We start from the raw sequence: 14,574 nt of genomic DNA, 5'->3' as shown, positions 1-14,574 counted from the left end.
AAAATAACGATCGAAATATGTATTTTTTGTTTTCAGAATAAAAATTAATTGTGTTTTAAGATTTCAATTTTCTCTTCTTTTTTCTTTTATTCAAAAATTTTAATAAAAAAAAAAAACTACCAACACAATTTCAATACAAGGTTTGGCGAAATTTTTCATTTCTTTATTCAAAATTGAAATAAAAAGTATTCTTCAAATCTTTTGTTTCAAACTTCTGAAGCAGCATAAGACTCCAAAATTAATTCAAAATTGCAAAAGATTGTCACGCGAGAGGTTAATTGTGGTTAGTGTCACTCTCGCGAATTAGCAATTATCACCTTTCCTCAAACAGACACGTGTACATATTTAATAACAGTTCGGAAAAAAGGAACGGTGCGAGAACAATTTTGTTTAATTACAACTTAGCTAGCTAATAATTAAAACAACGGGAGCAAAATTCACCAAGAGAAACTTCTCTGGAATTTATTAATATTTTGTGTAAAAGTTGTACATGCAAAAAAATAAATAACGCACTCACGTGTTTCTATTTCGGGAGAAAAACCGCGCGAGTGTGACATGAAAAAAAGTAATGTGTATCATTCATTCTGCGCGAGTAAAAGGTGCGGATAATTACGCGGTGTCACGCACACCCATTGTCACACTCATTGTTTGTCTGAAAAAGCCACTCATCGCGGCGAGTTTTGCTTCGGTTTCTGCACCTCGACGTTCTCGCTGGCGGCCGCGTAAAAGTTGGTGGCGACGAACGCCGGTTGCGAACTGTGCGGCGGGCCAAAGGTCACCGGGCCCTGCTCGTAGGCGGGGGCGTGGTTCGAGTAGGAGGGTTGGTGGGGGTGCTCGTCGGGGTGGTGCGCCTCGCCCTGGAAGACGACCTCGGCGTGGTAGCCGGTGTGGTCGGCCCAGTAGCGCACGGTCTGCAAGCGGCCGTCCGGCAGCTTCACAAAGTACCGCCCCCACGTGCGGTCACCCTCGCGGGCCTCCGAGTGTCCGAAGTCGCTCGCCGCCCCCTCCGCCTCCTCCTCCTTGCCGTACTTGTCGTCCCCCTGCACGCGGTACATGAACTCGTACTTGGCGTCCTTTCCACTCGCCTCGTCCTGTGTCCGAACAAAAAATTTTAAATCAATTAAAATTTATGTTATAACAATTGTTAATTAATGCTGAGATGAATTAATCTTCAAACATAAAACAAAACTCTAATTTTAAAAACTCATGCAATTCATTTAGGGCAAAATTGAATTAATTAATGCATGTCTTATTTCAATTTAATTGAATTAATTTGATCATATTAATTAATATTAGAGTAATTTTCTCATAATTTTTATTTTTAATGTAACAATTTAACTAGATTTATTAAAGAAGCTTAAAACAAAAATATTATTTCAACATTTTGTTAATTAAAAGCTTTAAAAAGAATAAGAAATTAAATTATCACCTCAAAATTGATACTTAATTTAAAAATATGTAACAATTCTTGTAAATTTTTGGGAGAAAACGCATCAAATGAATAATATATTTAAGCACCAAATTTCACTTGAGACACAGACATTTATATGAATTGCAAATGCGGAAAATCTCTTCGCCTATTGTTTCCAGTGCGGAGTGGAAGTGGAATATAATTTAATTAACTCATTTTGGCGAACAATAGGTCGGCGCAAAACATTCAATTAACGGAAGCTTCCTTCCTCACCTTTCACGCCGACGGAAATTATATAATTTTGAAAACATTCACTTTGCGCCTCATGCAAATCCTACCGCCAAATTTGTGAATTCGGAATGAGCTGTCTCGAGAAAGAAAGAAAAGACTGGATGGCGTGAAATCGTTTTTTGCTCTGAATGAGTGCATTTGTGCAGCGAGAGCAGCTATTTTACACTGTAATTGCATGTTTGACTCCCACAATTAAAGTGATGCAGCCACTCTCACCGACAATCGCACAGAAAGTTATGAAAAATTGCTGCCAAGACGAATTCCATTATTATATTTGAGCTTTATATGAATTAAAACAGATTGAACTGGATTGTTCATAACCAGTACTAATAAGTACTTTATAAAAGTAAGATTATGAAGGAAGATAATTTTAATGAATGTTGTTTTGGATTAAAAATTAAAATAATCCACAAGTTTATTTTCCATTAAAATTTTCATACTATGATAATTTTTTAAATTGATTAATTTTAAAATAAAATAGTTCTAATTGAAAACTAATCTTGAAAACTGTATTAATAAAAAAAAAATTATTATAAAAACAATTCCACTGCATCATATTAACCCCAGACATGGCCGAGATTTAAATTTTTATTTGTTAATTGTAGCAATTTCAATTCAAATTTTATTGGTTATTAAAAAATTATAATTATGATCTCTGATTGAATATTAAATTTTCTATCTGTGGCAAAAAATAATAAAAATTAATTTGTATATTACCTGATGGTGTCCATACGACCCTTCACCGTCGTCATCATCAGAATGACCTCCGGATAGAACGGGTCCTCCGCTCAAAAGTCCGACGCCTCCGATGCTGGCGATGTTGTACTCCTGCTGGGCCGCGGGCACCACTTGGTAGGTCGGCTCCACCGTGGGCAGGAAGTGCGGGAACGAGGCGAGGGTGTGCGAGGGGTGCTGCGCGTACTTGGGACTCACGATCGACGACGACTGTCTGATCTTTTTCCCTGGAGGGGGTGCGTTGGGGTTGCTTTTGGCGGGAACGGCGGGTCTTTTCTGGGCCGGTTTGGACTTGTGCTTGATCGGAGGTCTAAAGGTGGTGGGGCGAATGACCTGGACGCTCTTCTTAGGGGTGGCCGGAGGGAGGGGGGTGACGAAGTTGGGCGCGTTCTTGTTCTTCTTGGGGGTGACGTTGACCGTGGGCGCGTACGGCAGCTCGTCCTGCACGAGTTCGACCTTCTTGGTGGGGGGTTTGGACGAGGGTGGGGGGACGTAGATGGGCCTGACCTCCGCTTTGGGCTCGGGGATCTTGAACTTCTGGTTTTGCAGGAGGGCGGGCGGGGTTAGTTTGGCCGACTGCGCCCCTTCGAAGGCGGTCGGGTAGGACAAAACTGGCGGCGCCGGGGATGATTTTTTGGAGAAACCGTTAGGGGTGGGGCGGTTGTAGGGCGAGGGTGGGTCCATCGGCTCGTCCTCATCTACATAATCCTCGTCGTAGTGCACGCCGAAGGGGTGGCTCAGGGTTGACGCCACAAGGGTCGCCAAAATTGTGACAAAGAAAAATTTCTGAAAAATAAAAAGCAATCAAAGCAATGCAAAAAATTGTTGATTCTTTAATTTCCATCAAATAATAATCAATTTGGGCTTTGAGTAGAGAGTTTCAAATTTCGTCAAATTTGTCATTTCCAATTTGGAATAAATCAGAATAAATATAACTTTTTATGACTTTTACAAAACAACAGGTTAGAGTTATTAGTTTTGAATTTCGAATTTCTGGAATAATTAGAAACTTGTTTTAAATAGGTTTTTTGTTAAATAATTCTTGTTATTCTTATTTGATTTGTAACAATTTTACAAGAAACTCACAAAGAAAATAATTTTATCGAAAGAAAAATTGACTTTTATGTTCTTTGAAAATCATTATCATCATAAACTTTATTGTTTTCTCTAAAATAAATAAATAAATAAATTAAAATATTGTCCTTTATTTTATATAAATTAATCAAAGAGAATGACCAAATTTTTAAAAACTGATATTTAAACCCAAAAAGTAGCCCATATATTCTAATTTAATCGTGTTTTAAAAGACTTTAACTTTCAAAAAAGAAGATTCCTTAAAAAACATGAAATAATTTTCTCATCAACTTTCCCTCTTTCTAAAATAATGAAGCAAACGGAATTTAGTCTACTTATTTTTAATTAATAGATAATCATATATGTACGAATAAGTTAATAATGTTTTATAATGAATGTTTTGCACGCACCTGTGCCAACATGGTGTTGGAGAGCGGCTGGTCGCGGCACGTCTGCTCTTTCACTGATGAGCCGGTCAATTAAAAAGAAAAAATGGTCCAGAAGCGCCGAAATTTGGAGACGCACAGAAAAAGTAAGAGTTGGCGAAGGTGACGCCGCGAGCAAAGTGTTCAGCTCGGCTGCACTCGGCCGTTTATATAGCAGGGATGAACTTTCTTCTTCAGCCTGGCTCTTCCCTCCTGCGCGCGAGCTGCATCCACGTTCGAGCGTGACTTGCACATGAATTAAGTACGGACACCTTTGATAATATTTTCATACAATTTGCGGACGAAACGTTTCTCTACAACAATCTTCTCAAGTGCAAGGTTGATTGCTCACAAAGGAGAAACAAAAATACGTTTTCCGCGTCTGGGAAAAGCACCTTGATCGCAAATATGTAATTATATGATAATTGATTGATAATCAGGGAAAAGCTGCGACGAGTCTCTCCTGAGAGTGATTATGTCCCATTATGTTGTTTTTATGGAGCAGATCGAGATAGAAATGCTCTGCGCGCATTAATTCAAATTCTTCTACAGAAGAAGCGTGTGATTTTCTTTCACTCTCGTTTTCTTTTTCTCATGAAAAACATTTGTGCAGATTTATCTTTGTTGTACAAATTCATTTTAGAGCCTCAAGTTTTCACGGAAGAAAATATCTAAACTTGTGATTATAATTCGTGGCTTTCGCTGAGAGCAATAAATTTGTCACAATTCTTAATCTCACAAGCGTTTGAAATTATTTCCGGATTAATTCTGATTATCTTGAAAAATGAATAATGTGTGGGAAATTCAGAATTACGTGCTTTTCTGTTTATAAGAATAACTTTCTGATAACTCGCTTGGTTTAAATTCATTAAAATAATAATAATTAGTTTCAGGCGTGTCATTATTCAAGCTACATAAATAGGCAATAAAAAGTTTAAATATATTTGGAATTTTCAATTAATTAATTTTTAAATATAGGATTATAAAAAATGTTTTACTGTATATAAAATAAACAATTAAGACGTGAGTTTTCTTCACTTGTTAAAAGATTTGAAGCTTTTTTAGAAATTATGATATCATTTGCAGGTTTGATGAGCATTTGTTTATCTGCTTTACAAAAATAAAACTCGCTGACGGAAAGACACGGCGCTGACAATGCAAGTAGGTGTTGGAATATTTGGTGCGTGCAATACCATGGTTTACTGGACGCGATTTGCTCTTTGTGTCAGCTGTTGGAATAAAATATAACGCGAGCACAGCCGGTGGGCATTCGATGCGAAGGAAAAGTGGATCATTGCCGGGCAGCGATCTTGAACTTGCAGAGTAACACGCAAATATAATAGCCCGCTATTTCACTTTCTTCGATTATGTACCACTTTCTGCAACAAACAGCCGCTCCAAATGAGAGAAAAATTGCTTATAATAAAAAAAAGAATGAAAATCAACAATTCCTTCAAGATTTTTCCATTATCAATCATTATTATTTAAAAAAAATATATATTTTAGGATATAAATTAATATATTTATTGAAAAATTCATCAAATTTTGATTAAATTTTGCAAGAATGTATTTTGGCATAATTCAATTGCCCGAATTGATTGAAAACTGAAATGAACCACGCTTGTCCCTGCACTAATTAACTGCACGTCCATCGTTTTACGACGTCTCGTGTCTGCCGGGCGACAAATTAATTCGCAACCAAAAGTGTCCCTCGAACGAGCGAGGCGCACGTTGAGTATAATGGAATTTGCCGAGAGATGACAATCCCGAGCTAGGCTTTGGCGGCAAATTACTGCCGCTGTCACGCCCTTTATTACGAACAGGTTATTAGGGAGCGTCGTCGTCAGGCATAATTAATCCTCGGCTCGACGACGCGCAATCAATCAACTATACGTTTTTGGCAAACTTGTTAAAAGGAAAGTGATTTTTTTTGTGTGTTATTGAAAAGTTTTATTGGCCACGTGAAAATTAGAGCTGTAATTGCATCTGTCGGAGGAGAAATTAAAACCGTGATTTGCATGTTTCCAAGTTGTTTGACCATTAAAAATTTACGCCAGAGTCGCCAAGAATCTTCCTTCCGGTTTGCGGAGTGAAATTGCGTGGAGACGAATTTCCTACCGCAAATCACGGAAGTTCATTTGAATGGATGAATCGCGCTTCTAGAGGAAATCTATTGCTTTCCATTCGCATTCCACATAGGAAAGGATAAATCGGCAGCTATTTTTTATTTTGATCAAGAGTTAGGAAATATTTCCTGAAAATAAAAATCTCAAGTTTAAAAACAATTATTAAAAACATTTAAGAAAAAATATGGAAGCAAAGCTTTAGTTGAATTAATAAAATGAATAAATTATTTTGTGAAACAGAAGCAATAGTCCTAGTAAAAGTTTACTGAATTTACAAAGAAAAAACTTTTTATTCATTTAAAACTATCAAATGAGACAATATTAAATTAAATAGATAAATAAGACATTTTTTTCAAATATTTTACATATTTTCAAATATAAAAGGAAATTCAACAAAAATACAGATATTATTCATTAAAGAATACAAATTTGAATATAAAATGAAGATTAAGCCAACGAAGATAAGAGAAAGCGAGATTGGGCGCTTTTATTGCGGGTGCAAATTAATAAATAAGCGAGTATGGCAACGTGTGTGTGTGTGCCATTGTATGTATGAATGCGCAGCATCAGGTGCTGCTGCTCTCTGCCGGTTCCGCTGCACAAAGAGCTTTCACTATGACGGACGGACACGTATTTAACCGCGGCAGTTCAATGTCCAGCAGCCGAATTTGTGTGTCATGCATCCACAGTCAATTCAGATAGATCTCGTTATGAACAAGTTTTTGATTCCTGACTAGATGTTTGCTTTTCTTCGCGCATCCATTTAGAAACGCTCAACGTGCGTCAATGTGAAATCAGCATTTTTATAAGCATTTTCAAATAAATTAATTGAGCAAATCTGACTGTCAATAAATAACAAAGATAATCACTTTTGCCATACAAAAATTGAAAATTGCCAATAACCGGTGTAATTTTGTTTGAAGAAGTTGACACTCGAGGAGAGGATCATGGAAATGAATATGTCGGGCTTTTCCTCATTGCAGAAAAATTGTTTTTATTCAAAAAAACACAAATGGCTCTACCAGTTCCGGTCATGGTCTGCGACCCTGTTTCATGAGCAAGAAAAATACAAAAAATCAGCAAAATAGAAAAAAAAACACCACATTTTAACATAAAAATTAAAAACTTAAAACTAACAAAATTCCAGTACCAACATATTTCATGAGCAAACGCGCTGCTCGCTGACTAATACAATAGAGCCATTTGTGTTTTTTGATTAAAAACAATTTTTCTGCAACGAGGAAAAGCCCGATCTCTTCGACCAGTGAAATCCTTTAAAATTTAAATTTTTATTCTCACCAGAATAAATTAAAATGCTAAAAAACAATTAACTAAATTTGTTAATTTTGAAAGTCATTTTAAACTCATTTTTTAAAAATTAAGGAAGTTATGCATTGCAATAGTTGTGTTTTGTTTGCCGTTGTGAACTCTATGCAACGTTGGGCCAGTGAAAGAATATCTTACACCACTGTAAGTAGGCAACTGGCTTTGCTCCTATAAACTGCAAGTTGCCTATCACCTCAGTTAAAACGTTGGATTGATAAATTATTTCTGTGTGGAATCTATCATCATCAATTTTATGAGAACAATGGAAAGTCCACATTTATATTAGACTGAACTTTTGTCAACGTTTCGTCAAATCTAATTTTAAGGTTTTGACCTTATTATCAGTTTAATTGGTCCTTTAAGCAACCAATATTTTGTTCAATAATGATTTGAATTAACAAAATAATTAAATGATTTGGATTGTTAATTTTATCAAAAATGACATTCAAGGGTGATTTATTTTAGAAAGGCAGTATAATGAAGAAGTAAAGGTGTTTGCTGATGAAGAGGTTCCTTTAATTTTATTAAACATCGTAATTTGTATATATACAAAATAATAAGACATCTCACTTACAAAAAAATGAACTAACATATCTATAATGACACAATCAACCAATATTGACTCTATTTGAAAATTGGCCTATGATAATAATTAATACAAATTAAAGATAAAATCAACATGGAGGGTGTTACATGAGGCTTAGACGGCGAAATATAATAAAAAATAATAAAAAGATAGCAAAAAGCCATTAATGAATTTGTCCGTTTTATCACAAGTGACGCTGTACTTTCTTTGTTAGTTAAAAATACATCCTAATATAAGATAAAAATCAATGCGTGTGCGCGTGATGATGAGAGACAGAGAGAAAAAGAGGAAAACTACTGGAGATGATGCGCGCGAATACGAAAAAAAAATAATCGCATTTATATGTATATAAAAATGAGTCGAAGGAAAGAGGAGAAAAGAATTTCGCACGTGTTCGCGACTCCCAATAATTAATCGAGGAGACTGTTTGACCGTCAGTCCTTTTGAAGGGGGTGTACAATATATTTATCTATGTAAGGTACATGCTTAATTACACAAAGACGAACCCTCTCTACCAGGTTCCGTCGTCGTAGGAGGTGGAGAGGAGTCGCGAGGCGACGAAGGGCGGCTTGAAGCTGCCCTGCAGCTCGCACAGGGTGCGGCCCTTGGAGTCGATCTTGTGCGAGTGCGGCTCGACGGTGAGGGTGACCTTGGTGGGGCCGACGGGCGGCAGGTAGTCGGCGGCGGGGTACAGGGTCTTGCTAACCTTGAATCCTCTCAGGTCGGCACCTTCGGTGCGGAGACTAGCGCCCTCGAACCCTGACTTGAGGTAGGCCTCGGTGTACTGGCCGTACTTCGAGGCACCTCCAGCGTACAGGTTGGCGCCACCGGCGTATCCGGAGTAAAGGTTGGCGCCCTTGGCGTTGGCCCTCCACCCCTCCAGCTTGAGGGCGGCGTCGGCGTAAGACTCGCTCCTGACCTTGCCCTGGAAGCCGCCGCCGTAGCCGTAGCCGCCGCCGTACTGGTACGGCACGTTCAGCACGTACTGGGCGTAGGGCACGGGGTGGGGGACGGGAACTGGCACCGCGTGGTGGACAGGGCGGTCAACCTGGACCACCTTGGTGACGGGCACCTGGATGTGCTTCTCGACGGTAGGGCCGGGAACGACCACCGTCTTCTCAACGGGCACGTGCTTGATGACGGGGCGGTCGACGTACTTGGTCACTTCGACGGGGCGGTCAACGAATTTGGTCACCTGGACGGGTCTGTCCACGTATTTGGTGACCTCGACAGGGCGGTCGACGTACTTGGTGACGTGCACGGGGCGATCAACGTACTTGGTAACCTCCACAGGCCTGTCGACGTACTTGGTGACCTGAACAGGGCGGTCGACGTATTTGGTGACCTCCACGGGAACTTGAACTTGCTTCTCGACGAATTTGGTGACTTCGACAGGACGATCAACGTACTTGGTGACCTCGTAAGGAACGTGAACGGGCTTTTCAACAATTTTGGTAACCTCAACCGGGCGGTCAACGTATTTGGTCACCTCAACCGGCTTCTCGACGTACTTGGTCACCTCGACAGGGTAGGGGCGGTCAACGTGGACGATTTCCTTCTGGGGAACGGCGACGTGGTGCACCTGGGGTTGAACGTCGGCGACGTAAATGGGGCGAGGGGTGCTGCTGACGGCGACGTGTTGGTACAGGGATGGCCTGGGGGTGACGCTGAAGGCGGCCGGGGCCAGGGTGGAGGCGGTGAAGAGGCCCCCGGAGGAGTGCACGACGGGGTGGGGGCTGGGCAGCAGCTGCGGAGCGGGCGTGGGGGAGGCGTAGTGAGCGACGGGGGTGCTGGAGACGACAAAGGGCGCGGGGGTGACGCTGACGGGGTGGTGCTGGTTGGCCAGGACGTGGTTGTTGCTGTTGAACTCGGTGTAGACGACGGGGGCGACCTGCCTCTGCTGCTCGTGGATGTTCAGATAGGGCTGCTGAACGTGGTGCACGACGGGGGCGGGTTGGGGCTGGAGGTGTTGCACCTGCTGGTGGACGACGGCGGGGGCGGCGTGCAAATAGGGGGCGGGGGTGACCTGCTGCACCAGGGCGGGGGCGAGCACGGCCTGCTTGTTGGGGTTGGCGGGGGCGCCGTTGGCGGCGTTCAGGTGGAACTTGGCGTTGTCCAGATCCTTGACCAGCTGCTGGGGGATGGGAGGGTTGCCGGCGGCCTGGATGTTGTGCAGGGTCTCGGTGACGTCGGCGTTGCCAACCTTGGCGGCCGAGTCGATGCTGACGGGCAGGTTGCCGGCGATGCTGCCGGTGGAGGGCTCGTTGATGGTGGCGGCGCCCTGGACCTTGAGGGCGGCGATGGCGCGGTCGCCGAACGCGAAGCGCGTCGACGAGCTCTTGGAGCCGTAGGAGACGACGGGGTGGAAGCCCCACAGGTCGGTGGTGTAGCTGACGCGGGTGTGCGCGCCCTGCTCGGGAAGCTGCACAAAGTACCGCCCCACCGAGTGGTCGCCGACGCGCGCCTCCGCGTGACCCTGATGACTGCTGCCTCCGGAATGGGGCGTGGCTCCGGCCGCTACCTCGTACTCGAACTCGTACGGCTGCGACGTCTGAAAGCAGGACCACAATTAGAAATCGGCCGAACCATAATCAATTTTGTTAAAATTCAACCTGGACCTCTCGACCATTAGTCTATAGTTTATAAAATATAATAATAAATAATTGATCAGCAGGTCCGCACAAACAAGAGAAATCCAATCTGAGTGAATAAAAAAAAAACGAGGAAAAGATGAAATGCCACGCGGTGTGATCTAGATTCATAATGAACCAGTTTTGTGAGCTGCACACATTTAAATTTTCCTCTCATTACTCGGCGCGCGCGCGGGACTTTTGCCGCTAGAGACAACTTTCGTCGGCGCCGCGCACGCAGGTAGGTTTTGTAATTCCAAAAGTGACTGCTGCTCGATCTCCACCAATATTAATTATTGACTCGTGGAGCAGGATGTTAACTAATATAATAAATCTGCGCGCGTACGTGTCGCAACCTGCACAAAAAAGATCAACGGGGCCAATTAAACTCTGCGATTTTACAGCGCGTTGTTATCATTTGCGGTGATTCAGCAGCAAGACAAAGACACGGCATAATTGATACCATATTTATTGTCTGCAATAGATCAAGGTCAGACACGCACGGCCCAGCTAAATTATCGCGCCAGCCTCGGTTCTTTTGACCATACCAGGTGGTACGAGTCACGGCCCAATTCAATCCAAACCAGCCTCCTTAAATGACCGTGACGAGCTCTTCAAAATAATATGTTAAACGGCGAATGTAAATAAAATTTAAATAAGTTGAATGGAAACGCTCAAAAGTTATGATTTGATTAAACTTTTAGTCAATACAAATTAAGAAATATAATGAAAATATCAAAATAAGAAAAAAATAATGCAATAGTTGGAGAGAATTTGACGAAAAATAATTTGCAGAAAAAAACGTTTGTACTTTTACACAACAAGGATTTTGGAATTGATAACTTTTCGACGAAAAAATTAAAAAAAGAACACAATAGGAGAGAATATTTTGCTAATTAACGCCATTAATTATTGTTAAACTGCATTTTTTATTTCCCACAAGAACCACCGACTTCATTTCCCATGCACTTATTTTATATTTAACAATGATGCAAATTTGGAAAGTGTGTGTTTTTTTACAGGTGGCATAATCGCCCACAATTACAGCGGTGGCGGAATTCTAACGATTTAAATTGCAAATAAAAGCAAGACGCGTGTGTTTGCAACAAAAGCTGTGGGCCGAGAGCAGAAGGAGAGTGGCACAATGGATTATCGATCACCATAAATTAAGATTTTCCAAAGTAGTTCCGTTTGTCGCTGCAGCGCAGTGAAAGTGAATAAGGCGAGAGAGGCACCCGCGAGATATTCATCTAAATCGGAGCAGCGAGAGAGACAGACAAAGCGGTCCTAGAGTGTAAATCAACGCGATTGTTGTTATTAGCGCGGTGGTCTGCAAAAGAAAAAGTCGCGAAATTAACGGCGGCGACTCCTCCCTGCGTCCAAATCTCCTCGGCAGGTGCTTATTTCATCGAATAAATATCTCCGCTCGCTGAATAATTTTCGAATAAATAACATGAATAATAAATGTTCAAATTGAAATTGCTGCCATGCAGCAGAGACAGACAGACAACCTGCCCGACCGGTATATATCGCTTAAAATGAGACGTTGTGCGGCAACAATACACACAAAGGGAAATTCACAATTTAATTAAATTATTTTCGAAGAAATGCTTTGCTCTCTTTCTCGCCTACGAGTGAAATTAAACGATTTAAATGTTCCTTTCTAATTGATCGATTTCGGAAACAAAATCTCACGAATGAAAAAAAAAATTATCCAATATAAATTGAAATACTCGATAGATAATGAATGAGTAAAGAGCCTCGAGCCCAGTTAATGCTCCAAATAATCTTTGTATATATATAAAAAAAAATTTGATTAAAAAAAAAATGTGTTGACCAAACAGGCGCGCGCATAACCGAATTTGGAGTAAAAATGTGATCCAATTAACCCGTTTTGGGCAGGTGCCAAAATTGGCCAATAGCTCTCCCACCCATGTGTGTTTCCAAATCACACTTTCAACTTTTGGGCCACGGCAGTCCGGCCGCTCAGAACGAGTTTTCAATACGCGCGCGTTAATTTTCTTTTGAGTCGTCGCAGATGTTCTTCATAAATCAAATTATTTCTAAAAGTAAAATTTTACTTATCAAAAAAAAATCACCTGTTTTCTAAATTTAGACGGATCAATTACCGCAGATTAAACCGGCTCGATTATGAAGGGGGAAAGAAATCCGATCTGCACCTCTTGGTCAGCCAGCCAGGAAAGTAGTTTCCCTTTTTAAAGCACGTGACTGATCTCGAGCGAGAGAGAAACAAAAAGGCCCTAATAACTTCAGGTGTGATAATGATTATTTAAAATTCTCGCTGCAATTTTTTACTGTCTGCGTAGAGGAAATTTAGCTCCGGGCGAGGTATGTGCGCGCCATTTTTTATTACTTTTTTTACCATACGCATATCAAAAGAAATTAGCTTTTTAGATTATTATTTAATTCTGGGTTTGGGGAAGAACAATTCTAAAATAAAAATTACCTTATCATCTTTGTCTCCAGGCCTGGCAGCGACGGCCACAGCCAAGACGGCGATCAGGGCAATCTGCAAGATTAACTCATTTCAAAGCTCGAAACAAAAATTAATTGATTTGATCTCGAGTCTGGGAAATCGTTTGAATTGCGAGCGCTAATGACTTTATCTGGTGAGAATGATGTTGTCGCCTTTCCCTTTTACCACCTGCGTGCAAAAGTAGCGCAGGTGGAAAAGAGATACCCTCGGTGGCGGCGGCGGCTTCGGCGATAATAATTACACAACTTTTTCTCACTTGGATTGATTTCGCGCCGCAATTTGCAATGAAAAATCAAAATTCGACGATTCTTACCTTGATAATCGCCATAGCAAAAGTCAGGTGTCGAAAGTAATCCTGGAGGTTCAGAAAACCATTGGCGGCTGCACAGGCGGACTAAATAAAATCCAAACGGATATATTCACAAATTGCAATCAGCAGAGCCAACCCTGGCTGGCTCGATTCACTTTCCACAAGAGCCGACTTGGTTGCGTGGTGAAAACTTTTATAGCCTCCCTTCTCCTTGCAGTGCAGAGCGAGTTGGGCAGCAGTAGAGGTTAACTTTATGGGTAGGAATATAATGTAAGGCAGCGCACACACCTCTCACAAATATTCCGAATCGCACACCAGCCTCCGAGAGAGAGAGAGAGAGAGAGAGAGAAGGTGATCCTGGCTGGTGCCGCCTGCAGGACGCTGGGGGAAACCGAATCCGTGTCGCCGATCGAGTTTTCTGTTATGATTTTCACGTCTTTATGTAATATTTATAAATATATTTTTTCTATTTTCTGTCACCCAAGTGGAGAGGTCGCCGCAATTTCAAGGGAAAATCTGTTCTCACGCTTTGTTTGTTGTTATTATTTTTATTATAACAGCAGCAACAGTGGATGCGAGAGACACCTACGTGCGCTCCCGATTAATATGCGACAATGACGCCGCGGCTGCCACCGAATCCTAACAAGTGGGCGAACCGTGAAATTTGAGAACCTCCTTTCATCCGAACACTAATTTCATATTAATTTCTAATCAATTTGCATTTCTTGTGATTCATTTTACTGAAAGTAAATAGAATTAAAAGAATTGAATTGAAATTTTACTTTTTTTTTAAATATTACACAAAGGGGAGGGGTTTTTTCTGCAACCCGTTGCACAGACGTGTCCAGAGTGTTGCTTAAAAGTGAAAATAAACCTCAATAAATCGGTTTAAAATCCATTGAAAGATACCAAAACCTTAAATTGAAATATGACTGATCAAAATAAGCTATAATTAAAACCAATTAAAATAAACTCACTGCGGCGGATGTGGTCTTTTTGATTTCGGATGTTTTAGCAAAATTCTTGCTAGTGGTTGTGCCGTTTTTCCAACAATTGCTTTTTTTAAATAAATAAATTATCTTCAGCGAAGTAATGTGAACAATGTATTGTAACAATGTGGACAACTTCTATAAAAAAAATTCTTTTATTACTTGCAAATAAAA

General features: G+C 41.0%; 3 protein-coding genes across 4 annotated transcripts in view; all 3 read right to left on the bottom strand.

The window, feature by feature from the left end:
- Positions 1 to 14,574, bottom strand: part of LOC132203941 (uncharacterized) — a 30,416-nt gene that overhangs the window by 11,053 nt on the left and 4,789 nt on the right. The gene's annotated exons all lie outside the window — the stretch shown is intronic.
- LOC132204001 (uncharacterized) lies at positions 74 to 4,162 on the bottom strand. The gene is made up of 3 exons (XM_059632202.1): positions 3,922 to 4,162; positions 2,420 to 3,223; positions 74 to 1,091 (listed from the first exon to the last, which is right to left on the bottom strand). The coding sequence occupies exons 1-3, from the start codon at positions 3,931 to 3,933 to the stop codon at positions 666 to 668; spliced, it is 1,242 nt and encodes a 413-aa protein (XP_059488185.1). The 5' UTR covers positions 3,934 to 4,162; the 3' UTR covers positions 74 to 665.
- Positions 7,883 to 13,645, bottom strand: LOC132203910 (uncharacterized). The gene is made up of 3 exons (XM_059632074.1): positions 13,415 to 13,645; positions 13,072 to 13,134; positions 7,883 to 10,525 (listed from the first exon to the last, which is right to left on the bottom strand). Exons 1-3 carry the CDS (start codon positions 13,427 to 13,429, stop codon positions 8,486 to 8,488), a joined length of 2,118 nt encoding a protein of 705 aa, XP_059488057.1. The 5' UTR covers positions 13,430 to 13,645; the 3' UTR covers positions 7,883 to 8,485.

The sequence above is a fragment of the Neocloeon triangulifer genome, unplaced genomic scaffold (genome assembly GCF_031216515.1).
Source record: "Neocloeon triangulifer isolate White Clay Creek 2 clone unplaced genomic scaffold, ASM3121651v1 ptg000020l, whole genome shotgun sequence".
In the NCBI taxonomy this organism is placed as follows: Eukaryota; Metazoa; Arthropoda; class Insecta; order Ephemeroptera; family Baetidae; genus Neocloeon; species Neocloeon triangulifer.
Note: the sequence above shows the minus strand (reverse complement) of the source record. Positions and strands in the feature narration are given on the sequence as shown.